At 42.6% G+C, this 22,175-nt stretch overlaps 1 protein-coding gene across 1 annotated transcript in view; it reads left to right on the top strand.

The window, feature by feature from the left end:
- Positions 1-11,496: 11,496 nt before the first annotated feature.
- ZC4H2 (zinc finger C4H2-type containing) overlaps positions 11,497-22,175 on the top strand; it is a 32,455-nt gene continuing 21,776 nt past the window's right edge. The window contains exon 1 of the mRNA XM_073547575.1: positions 11,497-11,921. Coding sequence (XP_073403676.1) covers positions 11,869-11,921 — 53 coding nt within the window. The 5' untranslated portion in view covers positions 11,497-11,868. The remainder of the gene's footprint in view (positions 11,922-22,175) is intronic.

The following is a 22,175-nucleotide window of genomic DNA, read 5'->3' as shown; positions in this document are numbered from 1 at the left end:
AAAAGGGGGGTTCACCCTATACAAGCCCTGTTTGAACTATAACTGACACCCATGACTCCCGCCCTAACAAGGGCAGTCCACATCTAATCCCTATAAACCATAGCCCTACAAAATCCCTGTGCATCCCGACGCGTTTCGTCACTAAATGACTCTTCAGGGGACATATTAACACAAACTGGGCATCATGACAGAGTATACAGGCTGCCTCCTAAGATGAAAATGGAGTGAGGCAGACTAATAAGGAGGGCACTTAAATAAACTGCCAATCAAATAGAACACATCCACCTGAGATGACTTGGAACGCACGCCGTCCACCATTGGTCCCTGTGGGACGCAGGCACATGATGAGTGTATCAATGGAAAACGCCCACCCTCCAAACCATGCAATAGTGTGTAAACGCCGGCGTATCCCGCGGCAAAGGCCGCCCTGTTTCCGGTTGCGTCATACCGCCCAAAAGCAAAATGGCCGCCGCACTTCCGGTCATGCGCACTCATCGGTGCCAGCAGAAAAAATGGCCGCCACACTTCCGGTCATGCGCACTCATGTTAAAGCAGCGCCAACATAACGGAAGTAAAGCATGCGACAAAGGTCGCAATGCTGCTAGAAGGCAATATCGTCATGCGCACTTAAAACAGTCCATAAGCCAATATTATAAGCGAATAGACAGATCATACATCTCCAAAAGGCCTCAATCATGAAAAGATTACCAAAAATATTAATCCAATCAGAGGCCTGAAGAGAGCATTACCAGAATCAAAAATAAAATAAAGCAAGATGGAAAATGACAAAAATTCAAACTCAGAATAAAAGGTAGCGTAAACATATAAAAAAGAGGTATTTTACAGTATATACAAAGGAAATATTAAACACATATATCAAACCCTAGATGTAGCAGCCAAAATTGAGTTGATCATTAAGCCCTCTTGGGGTCATGGTATTCAAACAAAAAATCCACTTGGTCTCTTTTTGTAGAATGATGCGATCCCAATTACCACCTCTTGGTGGTTTTTTTACCCTTTCAATCCCCAGAAATTGAATGGAATTAACATTCCCTCCTTGGCACTGATTAATATGACGTGAAATAGGGGTATCTCTCTTATGGATAATGTCTCCAATATGTTCCCCAATCCTTCGTTTGAATTCTATAATGGTTTTACCCACATATTCTATGCCGCATGTACAAGTGGCCTTGTAAATGACTCCCTTGCTGCTACAGTTGATAAATTCCCTAATTTGATATGCCTGTCCTGTAACATTACTGGTAAAACCAGCACCAGGAGAAATGTGGGAACAAGCAACGCAGTGGCCACATCTGAAGCAACCATTCACGTTAGTAGGCAACCAAGTGGTACGGGAAGGTCTGGTGAAATGACTGTTGACCAGCCGATCCCTTAAGGAACGGCCTTTCTTGTACGTGATTAAAGGTCGTGTCGAAAGTACACCTCCAACATCCTTATCTATTAATAACACGGGCCAATGTTTGGCCAGGATAGCACGTACAGCACTTGCTCCATTATCAAAAGTGGTAATCAACCTCATTTCACCTTTATTTTCAACTCTGGGTCTGGGTCTAAGGAGTTCCATTCTACTTTTACCCTTAGCATGTTTGTAGGCACGTTTTAAAACATCAAGTGGATAACCCCTATCCAAAAATCTGTCTCTAAGTTCTCTCGCCTGTCTCTCAAAAGATTCATCTGTAGAGCAATTTCTACGTATCCTGAGATATTGACCCTTGGGTACTCCACGTTTAAGATGTATAGGGTGGCTGCTGTCCCACCTCAATAAAGAATTAGTAGCCGTGGGTTTCCTGTAAGTACAGGTGGTAATAGTACCATCATTTTTCCTCTCAATAAATATATCAAGAAAGGACAATGAAAACGGGTCAATCACAGAAGTAAAAAATAAACCACAATCATTGTGATTCAGAGTGTCAACAAAAGCAGAAAAACTATCCTTCGAACCCTTCCACAAAATCAGGATGTCATCAATATATCGAACCCACAGCTTAATTCGTTCCATAACATCCATGCCACTCCTAAAGACCTGGGTCTCCTCCCACCAGCCCAGGAACAAATTTGCATACGCCGGGGCACATGGACTCCCCATAGCGGTGCCCCTGAGCTGGTGGTAGATCTTGTGATCAAACAAGAAAAAATTCTTAGTGAGACAGAAACGAAGTAGCTTGATGACGAATTCGCTGTGGGTCCGATACTGACATCCTCTAGTGTTAAGAAAATATAACACAGCTTCAAGCCCCTTATCGTGAGGTATGGAGGTGTAAAGCGCCTCCACATCAATACTGCCCAAATTAACTTCGGGATCAACACATAATCCCTCTATTCGCCGAAGAAGGTCAGGGGTATCCTGCACGAAGGATCGTAATGAGGCAACAAAAGGTTTCAAGACACGGTCTAAATAAATGCCAATGTTGTGGCTAATACTGCCCATACCTGACACAGTAGGTCTCCCTTTTAAAGGGGAAAGACCCTTGTGTAATTTCGGCAGGCAGTAAAAGGTAGCAACTATTGAATCTTTAGGCATTAAAAAATCAAATTCAGATTTGTCAATAACTCTCATGGATAAACCCTCATCCAGGATACTTTTGAGTTCAGACAAATAATCAGAGGTAGGGTTATGATCCAAAATCTCATAACTCACTCTGTCCTCAAGGAGGGTCTCACACATTTTAGAATATTGTGTAGAGTCAAGGATGACCACATTGCCACCCTTATCTGAGGGTTTAATGACAATGCGGTCATCCTGCTCAAGCTTATTAATAACTGCCATTTCTGTTTTCGCACAATTATATCTAGAAAAGATCTTCTTTCCTTGTAAGGATTTCAGATCTTCTGTAACCAAATTTTCAAAAATATCTATAGCAGACACATCTCCAATGGGAGGGGGCATTTTAGTGCTCCTATTTTTTAATTCAGTGAAGGGACCCCTTCCAAGGTCGTTAGGGTTCATTACACCAATACTAGATAACAGGCGTACGTCTGGCAACAAATCAACAGGAATCCCCATATCCAAACAGGTACGATTATCCTGTTGCAGAAAAAACTTTCTCCAACGTACCTTACGTAAAAACAAATTAAGATCTTTTATAGACCGAAACAGATCAAAGTCTGTACTGGGGACAAATGTGAGACCCTTTTGCAAAACCTGTAGTTCTTCACGGTTGAGCACCCTAGAGGACAGATTGACCACTTGTATACCGTTAGTGACCAATGAAGATACTGAATTAGGGACACGACTATTGGGTAAAGTGACATTAGAATAGTTATTCCCAGGAACAGTTCTTATTTCCGTACCGGATGTTGACGGTTCCTTAAAGGATAACTCTGATCTAAAAAATGCGATCCTGTAATAGTATCGGATCTATACAGAGGACTACGATAACCACGGCCTCTAACTCTACCTCTATTCGTCCCCCTATTGCTTCTACCCCTTCCCTCAGTATCAGAGAAGTCAGTATCTGTAGAAGACAAATCAGTTTCAAGATCAATGTTGTTATTACGATTACCAATAACCAAATAGGCCTTGTTATCCTTAAAATCTTGAGCGTCCCTCAAATATTGGCGATGTTTACGCTCCTTTAGATGATATTGGAAACGCTCAAGATTAGTTTCTAACTTACTTTCCTTTAATGAAAAGTCAGTCTCCGTAGAGAATTTTTTGGTAACTTCAATTTGATCTCTCAAACGGTCATTCAAAAGACTCAAAGTTTTCTTTTCCTCCTCCAAGAGGAGTTGCATAAGACGAAGAGAACTACTTGTAGCCTCTTTTTCCCATTTGGCAATAAAACTGGGGTTCTTGTGTCGTGCCCCTGCAGAAATATTAATTCTTAATCCTTGTGGGACAATACCCGCCTTTAAATAATTTTCAAGGCTCTGTACCTCCCACCATGATATAATCTGGTCACGATATACCTTAGTGAGTTCTTTAAAAGCAACACTATATGTAGGGAGATACTTTTTCTGTGTGAACGAGTGTTCAGAAAATACCTCCTTTGCTTCAGCTAGCCATTGGTCCGTATTTAGACCAGTTGACAAGAAACCTGCCATACCCAAGTAATTTAGGATAAACAGCAAAAAAGTGGGTTAAATACCCACAAATTCTCACGATACAAAGTACCGAATCAGCAATCGAGAAATAACATAAAACATAACTTTTAATAATAAATGTAAAAGCTACCAAAGATAGTAGTGCAAGTAAATCACCAAATCAAAAACCACAAAAAATAAAGGAGGTAACTGTATGAGTCTCTATGACAGATTACTACCAATATATACATGTGGCTATTCCAAGTCCAAAATTTTTGAGAGATTGGACCAGAAAAAATACTTGGACTAAACCAGTGCAAAAAAGGCCAAGTAAAAAATGAACAGTTTCCTTATCAGAGGAACTAAAGAGGCCTCTACCCTGTAAAGGTTATCAAGGAATATGCCTATTCATGTATATAATAAGGACATAACAATAAACCCATCAACAAAGAAATGTGAAAAGGAAAGATCTCACCACATGAAGATGGAGGATGTCCAGGATCAGATGTCCCATCAGAGTCATATCAGGTCAGGAAAAAAGGGGGGTTCACCCTATACAAGCCCTGTTTGAACTATAACTGACACCCATGACTCCCGCCCTAACAAGGGCAGTCCACATCTAATCCCTATAAACCATAGCCCTACAAAATCCCTGTGCATCCCGACACGTTTCGTCACTAAATGACTCTTCAGGGGACATATTAACACAAACTGGGCATCATGACAGAGTATACAGGCTGCCTCCTAAGATGAAAATGGAGTGAGGCAGACTAATGAGGACCCTTCCCTCCTGCTACACAATTCTCTCATCTCTTGGCATCACAGACTTAGCCCTATCCTGGATCTCATCATACCTAACAGACCGAACATTTAGTGTCTCCCTTTCGCACACCACCTCCTCACCTCACCCCCTGTCTGTCAGTGATCCTCAAGGCTCAGTCCTAAGACCCCTACTCTTCTCCATCTACACCTTCAGCCTGGGACAGCTCATAGAATCCCACGGCTTGCAGTATCACCTCTACGCCGATAACATGCAGATCTACCTATCTGGACCTGACCTCACCTCCTTACTGACCGAAATCCTACAATGTCTGTCTGCTATTTCAGCCTTCTTTTCTGCTCGCATTCTCAAACTGAACATGGACAAAACAGAATTCATCATCTTTCCCCCATCTCACTCTACTCCTCCACCAGACCTATCCATCAATGTCAATGGCTGCTCGCTTTCCCCAGTCCCGCACGCTCGGTGCCTTGGGGTGATCCTCGACTCTGCCCTCTCTTTCAAACCACATATCCAAGCCCTTGCCTCCTCCTGCCGCCTCAAACTCAAAAATATTTCCTGGATCCGTGCATTCCTCAACCATGAAACCACAAAAACACTAGTGCACGCCCTTATCATCTCCTGCCTCGACTACTGCAACCTCCTACTCTCTGGCCTCCCCTCTGGCACTCTGGCTCCATTCCAGTCCATCCTACACTCTGCTGCCTGACTAATCCACCTGTCTCCCCTCTATTCCCCAGCCACCCCCCTATGCCAGGCCCTTCACTGGCTTCCTATTGCCCAGAGGCTCCAGTTCAAAACCCTAACCATGACATACAAAGCCATCCACAACCTGTCTCCTCCATACATCTGTGACATGGTTTCCCTCTACCTACCCGCACGCAACCTTCGATCCTCTCAAGATCTCCTTCTCTACTCCCCCTCATCTCTTCTTCCCACAACCGCATACAAGACTTCTCCCGTGCTTCCCACATGCTCTGGAACTCTCTGCCGCAACACATCAGACTCTCACCAACAACGGAAACCTTCAAGAAGAACCTGAAGACCCACCTGTTCTGACAAGCCTACAGCCTGCAATGATCCTCAGTCTACTGAACCACCACACAACCAGCTTTACCCTCTCCTATTGTATCCTCACCCATCCCTGTAGACTGTGAGCCCTCGCGGGCAGGGTTCTCTCTCCTTCTGTACTTGTGTGTCCCTTGTCTTGCACATGTTTATTGTACTTGTCTATATTTCCCTTTTCACATGTAAAGCGCCATGGAATAAATGGCGCTATATAAATGTATAATAATAATAATAGTACAGTGGGTAAAATAAGTATTTGACACACTGCCGACGTTTTCCCACCTACAAAGAATGAAGAGGTCTGTCATTTTTATTGTAAATATCCTTCAACTGTGAGAGACAGAATCTAGAAATAAAAAACAGAAGATCACATTGTATGATTTTTATGTAATTAGCATTTTATTGCATGAAATAAGAATTTGATCACCTACCAACCAGTAAGAATTCTGTCCCTCACAGACCTGTTAGTTTTTCTTTAGGAAGCCTCCTACTCTGCACTCATTACCTGTATTAATTGCATCTGTTTGAACTCGTTGCCTGTCAAAAAAAAAAAAAATCACTCACACTCCAACCTCTCCACCATGACCAAGACCAAAGAGCTGTCTAAGGATACCAGGAACAATATTGTATACCTGCACAAGATTGGGATGGGATATAGGACAATAAACAAGCAGCTTGGCGAGTAGGGAAAACCTGTTGGCACAATTATTAGAAAAAGGAAATAACACAAGATGACTGTCAATCTTCATCGGGCAGGGGCTCCATGCAAGATCTCGCCTCGAGGGGTAAGAATGATTATGAGAAAGGTCAGGAATCAGCCCAGAACTACACGGGAGGACCTGGTCAATGACCTGAAGAGAGCTTGGACCACAGTCTCCAACATTACCGTTAGTAACACACTACGCCGTCATGGATTAAAATAATGCAGGGCATGCAAAGTTCCCCTGCTCACGCCAGCACATGTCCAGGCCTGTCTGGGGTCATATATCAAAAGAAATTAGCAAACAACCTCCTTGCCTCAATAAGAGCATTGAAGATGGGTCGTGTCTTGGTCTTCCAGCATGACCATGACCTGAAACACACAGCCAGGGCAACTAAGGAGTGTCTCTGAAAAAAGTATTTGAAGGTCCTGGAGTTGCCTAGCCAGTCTCCAAACCTGAACCCATTAGAAAATCTTTGAAGGGAGCTGAAACTCAATACTGCCCAGTGGAGAAGATCTGCATGGAGGAGTGGTCCAAAATCCCTGCTGCAGTGTGTGCAAACTTGGTCAACAACTGTTCTGTTTTTCTATTGTATCAAATACTTATTATATGCAATAAAATGCTAATTAATTATGCTAAAATCATACAATGTAATTTTCTGCTTTTTTTTTTTTAAAGATCCTGTTTCTCTCACAGGGGAAGTGTACCTACGCTAAAAAGGACAGACCTCTCCATTCTTTGTAGGTGAGAAAACTTGCAAAATTGTCAATGTATCAAATAATTATTTTCCCCACTGTATATAGTGCAATTTGCATATATACGGTGTTATAGTGCACAACTTTGATACCTGAGACCATATAGTGCACAGGCTTGGTACATACACATAAGGCCCTATAGTGCACAGTGATGATACATGAGGCCCTATAGTGCACAGTAATGATACATGAGGCACTATAGTGCAGCGATGATACATGAAGTACTCTAGTGCACAGTGATGATACATGAGGCCCTATAGTGCACAGTGATGATACATGAGGCCCTATAGTGCACAGTGATGATACATGAGGCCCTATAGTGCACAGTGATGATACATGAGGCCCTATAGTGCAGTGATGATACATGAGGTCCTATAGTGCACAGTGATGATACATGAGGCATTACAGTGCACAGTGATGATACATGAGGCACTATAGTGTGCAGTGATGAAACATGAGGCCCTATAGTGCACAGTGATGATACATGAGGCCCTATAGTGCACAGTGATGATACATGAGGCCCTATAGTGCACAGTGATTATACACGAGGCCCTATAGTGCACAGTGATTATACACGAGGCCCTATAGTGCACAGTGATGATACATGAGGCCCTATAGTGCACAGTGATGATACATGAGGCCCTATAGTGCACAGTGATGATACATGAGGCATTATAGTGCACATTGATGATATGAGGCCCTATAGTGCACAGTGATGATATATGAGGCCCTATAGTGCACAGTGATGATACATGAGGCCCTATAGTGCACAGTGATGATACATGAGGCATTATAGTGCACATTGATGATATGAGGCCCTATAGTGCAGTGATGATATATGAGGCCCTATAGTGCACAGTGATGATACATGAGGCATTATAGTGCACATTGATGATATGAGGCCCTATAGTGCACAGTGATGATATATGAGGCCCTATAGTGCACAGTGATGATATATGAGGCCCTATAGTGCACATTGACGATACATGGGGCCCTATAGTGCACAGTGATGAAACATGAGGTCTTATAGTGCACAGTGTCGATACCTGAGGCCCTAGAGTGCACAGTGATGATACATGAGGCCCTATAGTGCACAGTGATGATACATGAGGCATTATAGTGCACATTGATGATATGAGGCCCTATAGTGCAGTGATGATATATGAGGCCCTATAGTGCACAGTGATGATACATGAGGCATTATAGTGCACATTGATGATATGAGGCCCTATAGTGCACAGTGATGATATATGAGGCCCTATAGTGCACAGTGATGATATATGAGGCCCTATAGTGCACATTGACGATACATGGGGCCCTATAGTGCACAGTGATGAAACATGAGGTCTTATAGTGCACAGTGTCGATACCTGAGGCCCTAGAGTGCACAGTGATGATACATGAGGCCCTATAGTGCACAGTGATGATACATGAGGCATTATAGTGCACATTGATGATATGAGGCCCTATAGTGCAGTGATGATATATGAGGCCCTATAGTGCACAGTGATGATACATGAGGCATTATAGTGCACATTGATGATATGAGGCCCTATAGTGCACAGTGATGATATATGAGGCCCTATAGTGCACAGTGATGATATATGAGGCCCTATAGTGCACATTGACGATACATGGGGCCCTATAGTGCACAGTGATGAAACATGAGGTCTTATAGTGCACAGTGTCGATACCTGAGGCCCTAGAGTGCACAGTGATGATACATGAGGCCCTATAGTGCACAGTGATGATACATGAGGCATTATAGTGCACATTGATGATATGAGGCCCTATAGTGCAGTGATGATATATGAGGCCCTATAGTGCACAGTGATGATACATGAGGCATTATAGTGCACATTGATGATATGAGGCCCTATAGTGCACAGTGATGATATATGAGGCCCTATAGTGCACAGTGATGATATATGAGGCCCTATAGTGCACATTGACGATACATGGGGCCCTATAGTGCACAGTGATGAAACATGAGGTCCTATAGTGCACAGTGTCGATACCTGAGGCCCTATAGTGCAGTGATGATACATGAGGCCCTATAGTGCACAGTGATGATGCATGAGGCATTGTAGTGCACAGTGATGATACACGATTCCCTATAGTGCACAGTGATGATACATGAGGCCTTATAGTGCACAGTGTCGATACCTGAGGCCCTATAGTGCAGTGATGATACATGAGGCATTGTAGTGCAGTGATGATACATGATTCCCTATAGTGCACAGTGATGATACATGAGGCCCTATAGTGCAGTGATGATACATGAGGCCCTATAGTGCAGTGATGATACATGAGGCCCTATAGTGCACAGTGATGATACATGAGGCCCTATAGTGCACAGTGATGATACATGAGGCATTATAGTGCACATTGATGATATGAGGCCCTATAGTGCACAGTGATGATATATGAGGCCCTATAGTGCACAGTGATGATATATGAGGCCCTATAGTGCAGTGATGATACATGAGGCCCTATAGTGCACAGTGATGATACATGAGGCCCTATAGTGCACAGTGATGATACATGAGGCATTATAGTGCACATTGATGATATGAGGCCCTATAGTGCACAGTGATGATATATGAGGCCCTATAGTGCACAGTGATGATATATGAGGCCCTATAGTGCACAGTGATGATACATGAGGCATTATAGTGCACATTGATGATATGAGGCCCTATAGTGCACAGTGATGATATATGAGGCCCTATAGTGCACAGTGATGATATATGAGGCCCTATAGTGCACATTGACGATACATGGGGCCCTATAGTGCACAGTGATGAAACATGAGGTCCTATAGTGCACAGTGTCGATACCTGAGGCCCTATAGTGCAGTGATGATACATGAGGCCCTATAGTGCACAGTGATGATACATGAGGCCCTATAGTGCACAGTGATGATACATGAGGCATTATAGTGCACATTGATGATATGAGGCCCTATAGTGCACAGTGATGATATATGAGGCCCTATAGTGCACAGTGATGATATATGAGGCCCTATAGTGCAGTGATGATACATGAGGCCCTATAGTGCACAGTGATGATACATGAGGCCCTATAGTGCACAGTGATGATACATGAGGCATTATAGTGCACATTGATGATATGAGGCCCTATAGTGCACAGTGATGATATATGAGGCCCTATAGTGCACAGTGATGATACATGAGGCCCTATAGTGCAGTGATGATACATGAGGCCCTATAGTGCACAGTGATGATATATGAGGCCCTATAGTGCACAGTGATGATACATGAGGCATTATAGTGCACATTGATGATATGAGGCCCTATAGTGCACAGTGATGATATATGAGGCCCTATAGTGCACAGTGATGATATATGAGGCCCTATAGTGCACATTGACGATACATGGGGCCCTATAGTGCACAGTGATGAAACATGAGGTCCTATAGTGCACAGTGTCGATACCTGAGGCCCTATAGTGCAGTGATGATACATGAGGCCCTATAGTGCACAGTGATGATGCATGAGGCATTGTAGTGCACAGTGATGATACACGATTCCCTATAGTGCACAGTGATGATACATGAGGCCTTATAGTGCACAGTGTCGATACCTGAGGCCCTATAGTGCAGTGATGATACATGAGGCATTGTAGTGCAGTGATGATACATGATTCCCTATAGTGCACAGTGATGATACATGAGGCCCTATAGTGCAGTGATGATACATGAGGCCCTATAGTGCAGTGATGATACATGAGGCCTTATAGTGCACAGTGATGATACATGAGGCATTATAGTGCACAGTGATGATACATGAGGCCCTATAGTGCAGTGATGATACATGAGGCTCTATAGTGCACAGTAATGATACATGAGGCCCTATAGCGCACAGAGATGATACATGAGGCATTATAGTGCACAGTGATGATACATGAGGCATCAGAGTGCACAGTGATATGAGGCTCTTTACTTCACAACTTTGATACATTTTCGGGCATTTTATAGAGTGCAGGACATCGATTCTAATCTATTACATGGGTCTGGCCTTCACAAATGATTGAGTGCCATCAATAAGTCCCCTCCATTCCTTCCCTCGCAGTAATAAGCCCTTGATGAATGGCGAGCGCATTGAGGCATGCACGAGGACATTAGCACTCTCGTCCTCCGGCAGCGCCACACACTCTCATTAGGGAGACTAATATGTGATGCTCCGCCGCCTCTCTCTGCTGTCAGCCCCTTCACATCATTAGCTCCAGCAAATTGATGAACACTGGGATGTTCTGCACCGCGCTGGGAGGTAGCAGGAAGTGAAGGGAGAGGAGGCGCGCGGTGACTTCTGGGAGATGTAGTCATTGTTTCCTCCACGGGCAGCAGAGACACCTTGGGACGGACTAGATTTCCCGGCAGCACCTTGGAGCGTCACTTTGCTGGCTCGCAGCCTGTGCTTACATTTCTACCCATTGTATTGTTTTGCTGGCTTTGGCTGTACATTTCAGTGGTCAGCTGCACTGTAGAGTGCCGAGTATGGGCGACGAGCAGGAGATCATGTGCAAGCTGGAGAGCATCAAGGAGATCAGGTGAGGACACGGAGAGCATTGTTCCTCTGCAGCTGATCGTGTGTGCACGTAGCAGCGGCAGGTGGTGATGAGCCCTGATGGCCAGTGTGCACATTGGAGCATTGTTACACCACTTTTGTACTCAAGACCCATTTTTATTTAATCTGATTTTTTGAGTAGTCAGATCTTAGTCATGTTGGGATTGTTCACCAATTAAAAAACAACACATAGCCACTTCATCAGTGAATGTCATGATTGTGCAGCCTAAAACAGAACTATTAGCAGTAACCAGAGTGATTTGTGAATTGTTCCAGTGATTGAGCATCAGATCATTGATGACTGTGTATAGTAATATTTTGTCTGATGGCCATTCATTCTCTGATGTTAGGGTATAAATGATCGCAGGATCATAAAACCCCTCTGTGGGGATGGGAAGGGGTTAATTAGCTAGAATGGACAGAATAGTCTGATGATCAGGCCGCCCTTCTGCCCTCCCTGTGTGACTGCCACTAACATTATACTTCAGACTCATTTATGCTGTTACTGACAGTCAATCAATTTGTATATTATGGGAAAATGGAGATGAAGAAGCTTCAGTGAAAACAGCAATGTTGTATTTTATGGGCCCAATTCATGTTTGCATTTGTGGCTATGTTGGCTACCTTTTGTTTTTTTTGGTGTTTACTTTGCGCCAAACTCTCCTTCTTCAGTTGGTCCTATTTCGGCTTTTATTTTGTCATCCAGATGTTTTGTGGCGCATTCATTATTTGCAACTTTTTACAACCGTGCAGAATTTACTCCAGTTCCAACCCCTCCTCCATAATCAGTCAGACCGCCATATAACTCGGACGAGGATCGCAACGCAGTGCTCGGACTGGCCGGCAGCTCTACTGACCTGAGCGTGGCCGCTGCATAGAGACGCATGACGCTATCACGCTCAGGTCAGCAGAGCTGCCGGCCAGTCCGAGCATTGCGTTGCGATCCTCGTCCGAGTTACACGGCCATCTAACTCTTCCTTAATCTGGAGTAATAGTTTTTGTTTGCCGCAAAGTATTGTGCAAATGTTAGAATTGCGTCTAACATTTTGTGCTCAAAAAAGGTGAAAGACAATAAAAAAAAAAACACCTGCATGTCCCATTTTATAGAATTTGGCCTTAAAAACTCAAAGGAATACCATAATATTAAAAAAGATGACAAATTATGAATACGTCCCTATGCACTCTGAGTGTGTGCCTGATAGGCCGGGGTCACACTTGCGAGAAAATCGCACAAGTCCTGAGCATGCTCAAGTGCTAAGACTGTCCTGAAAATATATTCTAGACCCCGCGGCTGCATGTCTCGCTTCTGTTCGACAGCCGCAACGCATGCAGGAAATCCCTGCATGTGGTGTTGTAGCTGTCGAACAGCCGTGAGACATGCAGCTGTGGGGACTCTAACCTATTTTTGGAGCATGCCATTGACACTCAGGACCTGAGCATGCTCAGATAACATCTTATCTCAGCACGTTTGCTCATCACTAGTGGACGAACAAACACTTCAATATGTTCCAAAGTAGTCAACTGACTGTGATTGATATCAGTAGTGAAATTGGATATTTAGGTCTTACTATAGCTAACTGACCATTCTGCAATATATAGAATACATTGTTGGGTATGACACTCCATAAAGTCACTTCAAGTAAAGGGGTTAATTCTTATTTAGAGCAGTGGGGGAGTATATTCACAGATGTCACAATGGAGCCAGTCAGGGGACTCTCACTCCTTTCATTGGCCTTTAATTGTCTGTTGTCCATGTACAATAGCTGGAAGCCTTTCCTATGAGAGTCAGTGAATCTGTGGACAATGGAAGGAGGCAGTAAATGCATCTGCTTTCACTGATTAGTATTCACTTACCCATTACCATGGCCATGCTACAGTCCTCCAGAAGAGTTGTTCCTAATGTATATTCATTGGGCTAGAATATATTTAGCTTACCCTATTTGGGCATCCAGAACTTGGCTTTATATTGTTTCAGCACATTGCTGGTACTTACAAAATGTGTATAGAACTGCTAACGTGAAAAAGCGTTTTGCATGGCAGTTCCTGTGTAATGTGATTTGTCAGCTAAGTTGTGCTAATAATTAGGTGGAAAATGTTAAAATGGAATTGCTACAGTTTTTCCACTACAAAAAAAAACTTAAGTGAATTTGTCTGCTTTTTTTTTTTTTTAAATACACTAAGAATTGGTTCTAAAATGGCATAATCTAACGTGTGCTTTCCTTTTTTGTTTCTCACCTAGCCGTCTTGCACGAATGCTAATGGAGAGATAGTAGTGCATGGGTGGTTTTCTCCTTTCATCTCTATTGGGGCGCAGTCGGATGACTGTATAAATCAGAGCGAGATAGGATCGCAATGCCCGGACTGGCCGGCGGCTCTACCGACCCAAGCATGACAGCTGCATAGAAATACGCAAAGCCGTTGTACTTGGGGCAGGTCCGCGCACTGCGTTTTGATCTTGGTCCGATTTATACGGCCAACTGATCCCTTATGAAAATAATTGAGCAAGAGCACTCTGCTTTTGTCAGAACTGCCATGGAAGTAAAAGGGGAGAACTGCAAGCTGCGTTCTTTAAATAGATGGGATCTGCATCTATTGGACATACAATAAATGGTAATGGCTGTGATGAGAATTTTTTTCAAAGAAATTTTCTAGGCTTAAGGTATTGATGACCCGTGTAAAGCTGATGTAGTCAGAAAGAGTCACTACACAGTGAATAATCTCGAAGCTGAAAGTGGCTAATTGGCACCTCCAACTTCAAGAGAATCTGTCTCTTGCTCAAAAATTGAGTTAAGTGACTTGCGGAAATCCCAGAGCTTCCCTTATTCTCCCATTTTTTTTTTCCATTTTGCACTGCGTCACTCCTTTGTAATGATATTCACGTTTGTTGATTTTTGGAGCGCATTATGTGAAATCTCTGCTTATAGTCCAACTGGGCATTACTTCAAAGTATTCTCCAGGGGCGTATTCTTTCACTTTTCCCCATGCAGACTCTGCAGATTGCTGCTTGCTGATCTTGTAGTCTAGCAGTCTCAGGCAATGGTGACTTGTGATTAGCAGCTGAAAGATGCACCAAATTCATTAGAGGTTGTCCCATGAACAAAGTGCATTGACTTTAATATATCTTGGAATAATTCTACTTTTCACAATTGGATGTGCTAAATAAAAATGTTCCTGTGCTGATCTAATCTTATGAATGTACCCCTGTACTGTGTAATGACTGTGTCCAACCATGCAGAGCTGCTCCAGTTCATGGTTGGCACATACCACAGCTCTCATAAGTCACTTATGATAAGTGAGTATACAGACAGAACAGCAGAGGCTCACAGCTGCTGCTTTCTGAGGTAACACATTTCACTGCCTATTTTATCACAGGAGTGAGTGTTTCTGCCTCATCACTAGTCATGTGAGCTCATCATTAATCTAGCCAGTGACATTTAAGCTTAGCAGCCACTGAAACAAGTAACAGAACATAGCAGGGCACATGTATAACATTATCTCATCTCAGTACAGGAACTTTTTTTTTTAACCCATCCACTTGTGTAACTTATTATTATTCCAGGATCTATTGATTAAAATGTACTTTATTCATAGGACAACCACTTTTAACATAAGTGTGTGCGCTGAATTTAGCTCATCTTACTCCAGTGTGCCCTTCACTAGGACTGGCAAACAAAACTCCAGTCTTGAAGAATTGTGGCTAAAGAGTTCCTAATGGAAAGCTTCTGCTTTTTTTGAACTTCACAACTGAGTACAATAATAATGGAATGTACAGTGTTGGCCAAAAGTATTGACACCCCTGCAATTCTGTCGGATAATACTCAGTTTCTTCCTGAAAATGATTGCAAACACAAATTCTTTGGTATTATTATCTTCATTTAATTTGTCTTAAATGAAAAAACACAAAATAGAATGAAGCAAAACATTGATCATTTCACACAAAACTCCAAAAATGAGCCAGACAAAAGTATTGGCACCCTCAGCCTAATACTTGGTTGACCAACCGCTTCCGGTAACCATCAATGAGTTTCTTACAATGCTCTGCTGGAATTTTAGACCATTCTTCTTTGACAAACTGCTCCAGGTCCCTGATATTAGAAGGGTGCCTTCTCCAAACTGCCATTTTTAGATCTCTCCACAGGTGTTCTATGAGATTCAGGTCTGGACACATTGCTGGCCACCTTAGAAGTCTTTGCTTTCTCTCAAAACATTTTCTAGTGCTTTTTGAAGTATGTTTTGGGTCATTGTCCTGCTGGAAGACCCATAACCTCTGAGGGAGACCCATCTTTCTCACACTGGGCCCTACATTATGCTGCAAAATTTGTTGGTAGTCTTCTGACTTCATAATGCCATGCACACGGGCAAGCAGTCCAGTGCCAGAGGCAGCAAAGCAACCCCAAAACATCAGGGAACCTCCACCATGTTTGACTGTAAGGACCGTGTTATTTTCTTTGAATGCCTCTTTTTTTCTCCTGTAAACTCTATGTTGATGCCTTTGCACAAAAAGCTCTACTTTTGTCTCATCTGACCAGAGAACATTCTTCCAAAACGTTTTAGGCTTTTTCAGGTAAGTTTTGGCAAACTCCAGCCTGGCTTTTTTATGTCTCGGGGTAAGAAGTGGGGTCTTCCTGGGTCTCCTACCATACAGTCCCTTTTCATTCAGACGCTGACGGATAGTACGGGTTGACATTGTTGTACCCTCGGACTGCAGGGCAGCTTGAACTTGTTTGGATGTTAGTCGAGGTTCTTTATCCAACATCCGCACAATCTTGCGTTGAAATCTTTTGTCAATTTTTCTTTTCCGTCCACATCTAGGGAGGTTACCCACAGTGCCATGGGCTTTAAACTTCTTGATGACACTGTGCACGGTAGACACAGGAACATTCAGGTCTTTGGAGATGGACTCGTAGCCTTGAGATTGCTCATGCTTCCTCACAATTTGGTTTCTCAAGTCCTCAGACAGTTCTTTGGTCTTCTTTCTTTTATCCATGCTCAATGTGGTACACACAAGGACACAGGACAGAGGTTGAGTCAACTTTAAGGCCATGTGCACACGCTGCGGTTTTGGCCCTGCAGAACTGCAGCATTTACGCAGACATGGTACTTTACCATGTTAGCCTATGGGTTTTAAAAACCGCAGTGCTCACGCTGCGGTTTTTTACCTGCGGAAAAGCGTTTTTTTTTCCGCAGCATGTCAATTGTTTCTGCGGATTCTGCTGCGGTTTGCCACCTATTCCATTGTCCAGGTGTCAAACCGCAGGGCAAAACTGCAGGCCAAACCACAGCAAAACCGCAGGTCACTTTACCTGCAGTTTTACCTGTGGTTCTGCAGGAAAAAACCCGCAGGTGAATCTGCAGTGTGTGTACATACCCTAATCCATGTCAACTGGCTGCAAGTGTGATTTAGTTATTGCCAACACCTGTTAGGTGCCACAGGTAAGTTACAGGTGCTGTTAATTACACAAATTAGAGAAGCATCGCATGATTTTTCGAACAGTGCCAATACTTTTGTCCACCCTCTTTTTTATGTTTGGTGTGGAATTATATCCAATTTGGCTTTAGGACAATTCTTTCTGTGTTTTTTCATTTAAGACAAATTAAATGAAGATAATAATAACAAAGAATTTGTGTTTGCAATCATTTTCAGGAAGAAACTGAGTATTATCTGACAGAATTGCAGGGGTGTCAATACTTTTGGCCACAACTGTATGAACCAAGATATTTTGAAGGGATGTAAAATAGGTCATTGTGCATTGGTTCTTTATAGCTGTCGAAAGATCTTAAAATAACCTACATGGCTGCAGGCGACTTCAAACGTAGCTTCCCTTCTAATACGTCAGCGCTCTACAGGCTGCTGCCTACGTCAGTCCGTACTCTGTGAATCGGATGCAAACTATGGACTGTTATAAGCAGACTGCATTTAGGGACTTATCTGCGAGGGTCCGGATTGTAATAGTCTTCATAGGGAAACTAGAGCAAGACTTGTTATGGTGATTGAGGCTTGGTCATGTGTCCCCTAGATGCTCAAGTCAACAACATGCGGTAATTCCTTAGACAACATGTTTTCTTGACTTGTTAGGTCCCATGATCTGGAGCGTTTTTGAAGCTGCAGACTTTCTGCTCCATTTAGCAAATTTTGGCTATTTGCGTTGTTTTATTGCATTTTTTTAAATTTATTTTAGTTTTATAGAACATTTTATTTTTTGATGATATTCATGTGTTTTTTATCCTCATGTCTTCTGCGGGTGTTCACCCCAAAATACACAATGACAATCTTAGGCTAAGTTCACACTGAGCTTTTTTGCTGTGGTTTTTAAAATACTTTTTTATGCTAATTTTCAGCTGCTTTTTACAATACCTATATGAGATTTTTGTTGTCATCAGTATTTTGTGCTTTGCATGTTTGTTTTAGACAAGGAACATGTCACTTCTTTCAGCGTTTTTCACCCATTGAATTGAATGGGAAAAAAAAATGGGAAAAAACGCACCAAATTGAGGCAAAACCTGTGCTTTTTGCCGCAGCTTCTTTCCTACCAAGCACAGGTTTTGCTGCAGCAAAAAAAGCCTAGTGTGAACTTAACCTTATTATTTTTTGTTTTGTTTCTGTTGCATTTCTGTGCATTTTTTTTCCTTTTTTTCTGATGCATTATTTCTGCAGGTTTGTTGCAGCGCTTTTAATACTTACCGCTCCGGAAATTCACTAAAAACACTCAGGCAGTTTTTAAATGAGTATTTTCCTCTGCTCATTCAAATCTTTCATAAAAACCCACAATTAAAGCACATACATACCTCAATGGGAGTTGACAGCCCAGTGGGCGTAAGGTTTATATCAATTACCTGCACTTTTTCTTTATTGGTTTAATATTTTTAGTAACCAGAAAAATGGCCAATAATGTCGCTGATCTTCTGAAAGTAGAAAAAACTTGGGTGAAGACATATGTGGGTGTATGGTACCACTAGCAATACAGAAAACAAGCAGATAAACAAAAATAAAAACAGTAAAAGACAGGTTTTAAAGTGACGTGTGCAGCGGGAACCAATAAGGTATACAAGTATAGGTACACTTTGCTGACCATAAAGGCGTATATGTAATCTCATAAGAGACATTAATCACACAAATAGTAATGGAATAGAGCGCAGCCAGTGCATACGGCCGTATATCCAGGGACATGGGGTGGGTGCCACTCTGTATTTACCCTACTAGCTATTTGTATATTTCCACACCTATGGCCATATGAAGGCTTGTCTTTCTTGCAGGACGAGTTGTACTTTTGAATGACATCATTCACTATGCCATGTATTGTACTGGAAAACGGGAAACAAAATTCCAGGTGTAGTGAGAATGCAAAAAAATACAATTCCACAATGTGTTTTTTTTTTTTTTTTATATGTACCATGTTCAATATATGGTAATGCTGACCTGACAATATGATTCCCCAGGTCAATATGAGATCACAGATATCAAATGTGTATAGTTGTGTTTTTTAAATTCTTTTATTTAAGTGGTATTTTTTTTTTCGAAATTTGTAAAATAAATAAATTCACTTTTGTCACCATTTTCCGAGACCCGTAATTCTCTCATTTTTTGGGATCTGTGGGCTGGATGATGGCTTGATTTTACTGATACCATGTTGGGGTAGACACAATGATCGCCTTTTAAAACAATGTTGCAGTGAACATTAATTCTAGCGTGTTCTTTTTTTTTTTTTTTTTTTCTTCTTGTTACACATCTTTTACCCATTGGATTAATTTATTTTATACTTTGATGGTAGATAATTTCATCATTTTTTTTTTTTTTTATACTGTATTTGTCTCTTCACCTGTGCTATACCTAGCAGGCGTTAATAGGAGGATTGTGATGACAGGCATAGGGGCTTCGGCAGACCCATGGCTGGCATGACAACCCATCAGCCCTGACTTACACTGTCTCTGCATTGGGGCCGGCTGTCAGTCAGTGCTGGGTGGGGGGTGGTTACACCCGCTGCTCCCTATATACTCTGAGTGGTGAACAAACCCACAACCCTGCAGGGGAAAATAAAACTAATTTTCTCCCCGCAGCGTTCAGCTAAGTGCGGACCCCAGGCAGGTTAGTAACATTATTACCTGTTGATTAATCCCACATCTGCAGGTTAATAGCACTTTTCTGGTGGCAGGTTCCCATTAATGTGATAAAGTGTCCAGGATTTAATACTTTACAAGGAATGAAATTCCCCTTTGGTGGGCTGTCTAGTTTCTCAACTCCACACTATATTTAGCGCTCCTATATCCATTCTGTGCGCCATGTGTGGCCTATTCTTGGGGGCAGGCATGGTTGCACAGCTGTATGCACGGTTATATTATTGATATTCAGTACACGTTCTGTCGGTCGCCCCCAACAAGTAACCCCATGGGTTAGAATTACTTTAGCATTGTGCCATGATGCAAGTATCAAGTTAGTTAATTGATAAAATAACATTCATGCTGTCGGTCGGGGTGTAAAAGTAATTTTCCCAAGGGGCCACATGAGAAGCTGTGACCTGCTGCGGAGGGCCGAACCAGCAGGCCGAACGTCATTCTGCTTATTATTATTAATTTATCACTTAATATTGAGCAGAATTAAGTATGACGACTACTTGCTAATACATGTCAAGTATTATTGTAACATGTATTCTTAGCTAATCAAAACCTCAAAACCATATAGTTTTTTTTATAAAAGGTTTATTTTAAACAATACACTGTATAAGGTATAATGCTAAAACAATATATTTTACTGCCTTTTTTAGAAAAAAAACAAAAAACAACTATTCGCCTTGCTGTTTTCCCCTGATGGACTGCTTCGGTCTCTGCAGAGTGTGGACTGAGACTCTGCGCAGCAAGCTCCATCTAGTCATGTCATCGCTCCCGCTATGCGGAGACTCAGACAGGCTGAACGGTGGCACAGGGAGCCGATGGATCTCTGTTCCACCATTGTATTCAACGGTATCTACATTCAAGAATGTTGATGCTGGAGGGCGGCTGTATGGTGTTTCCATCGCTCTGTCAGTCCAGCAGCCAAAGGGCTGGATATGGCCCACACTTTGCCCTGGTCTCCTCTTTCTCATTGTTTCAAAACCTGGCATTTGTGAAAGCCTATGGTTGCACAAATTAATTTTAAGGGCTTTCGAGATGAAGATTGATAGTTATGGGTTAAACTAAGCTTTCTAATGGTACCAATATGTTTGACTGATCTGTGTCATAATGGGTCCGATCTTTTGTGTTACCATACACCTAACAATTTTGTTTAAATAGTAACTACAGGTTTTTTTTTTGTAGTTAAGTGAGCATAAAAAACTTTGGAATATAATTTGAGAAATATTCTCTTTTCCTCACTTAATAGGCACATTTTGACTCCGACACTAGTCATTCACACTGAAACTGATCAAATCTGTCCACAAGTCAGTCTTCTATGAGAGTCCACATTATATCTGCTGCCTTCAACAGGAGAGAAGTGGGGGGAGGGAGCGAGGAAAAATACAGATCCCACAAAGATGCATTACTGAGGCTTCTAGTGTAGAGGGAAAAATGTAAAATACAAGCCTTAGGGCAGGGGTCCCCAACCTGTAGCTCGGGAGCAACATGTGGCTCGCGGTCCCATGAATTGTGGCTCGCGACTGTCTGCCAGCTTGGGGCATTAGGTCCAGGTCTAGCAAACAGGTATGAAGAGTACATCTCAAAATGGTGAATTCTGTGAGTAGCCCTGCACAGAAGTGCAGATCTGGATGCAAATTTACTGGTCTTAGGGGTTTAGAGAGGTTTTAGGTATGGTACGCTGGAGGATGGTGCTGCCTGTTAGAGGAGGTGCTCAAAGCTGGATGTCACAGTGTGTTGGGAGTCCTTGATGGGAGACTACTGAATGGGGGGATTGTGGGAACCCCTGGAACTCAGTGTACTGCTTTGGAGTGATTTCTGTGGAAAAGCTTTGGTTATCATTATACCAGTAATGGGGGCTTTTGTTGACACTACTTTGAAGGAGATGTGGCTCGCGCCCCTCTCTCAGTGCTGAATGTGGCTCGTGACCCTCTCTCTAAGCTGAATGTGGTTCTCAAGGTCAGAAAGGTTGGAGACCACTGCCTTAGGATATGTGCACACGTTGCGGTTTTGATGCGTTTCCGCAGCGTTTTTGGATGCGCGCAATTGCCTCAAATCCGCAGTGCAGAGTGCACATAATGTGCTTATCTCCCTCTCTCCGTCCACTAAAATCCGCAGGAAAACCGCAAATGTT

The sequence above is a fragment of the Dendrobates tinctorius genome, unplaced genomic scaffold (genome assembly GCF_039654945.1).
Source record: "Dendrobates tinctorius isolate UK_male_01 unplaced genomic scaffold, ASM3965494v1 ptg000154l, whole genome shotgun sequence".
Classification (NCBI taxonomy): Eukaryota; Metazoa; Chordata; class Amphibia; order Anura; family Dendrobatidae; genus Dendrobates; species Dendrobates tinctorius.
Note: the sequence above shows the minus strand (reverse complement) of the source record. Positions and strands in the feature narration are given on the sequence as shown.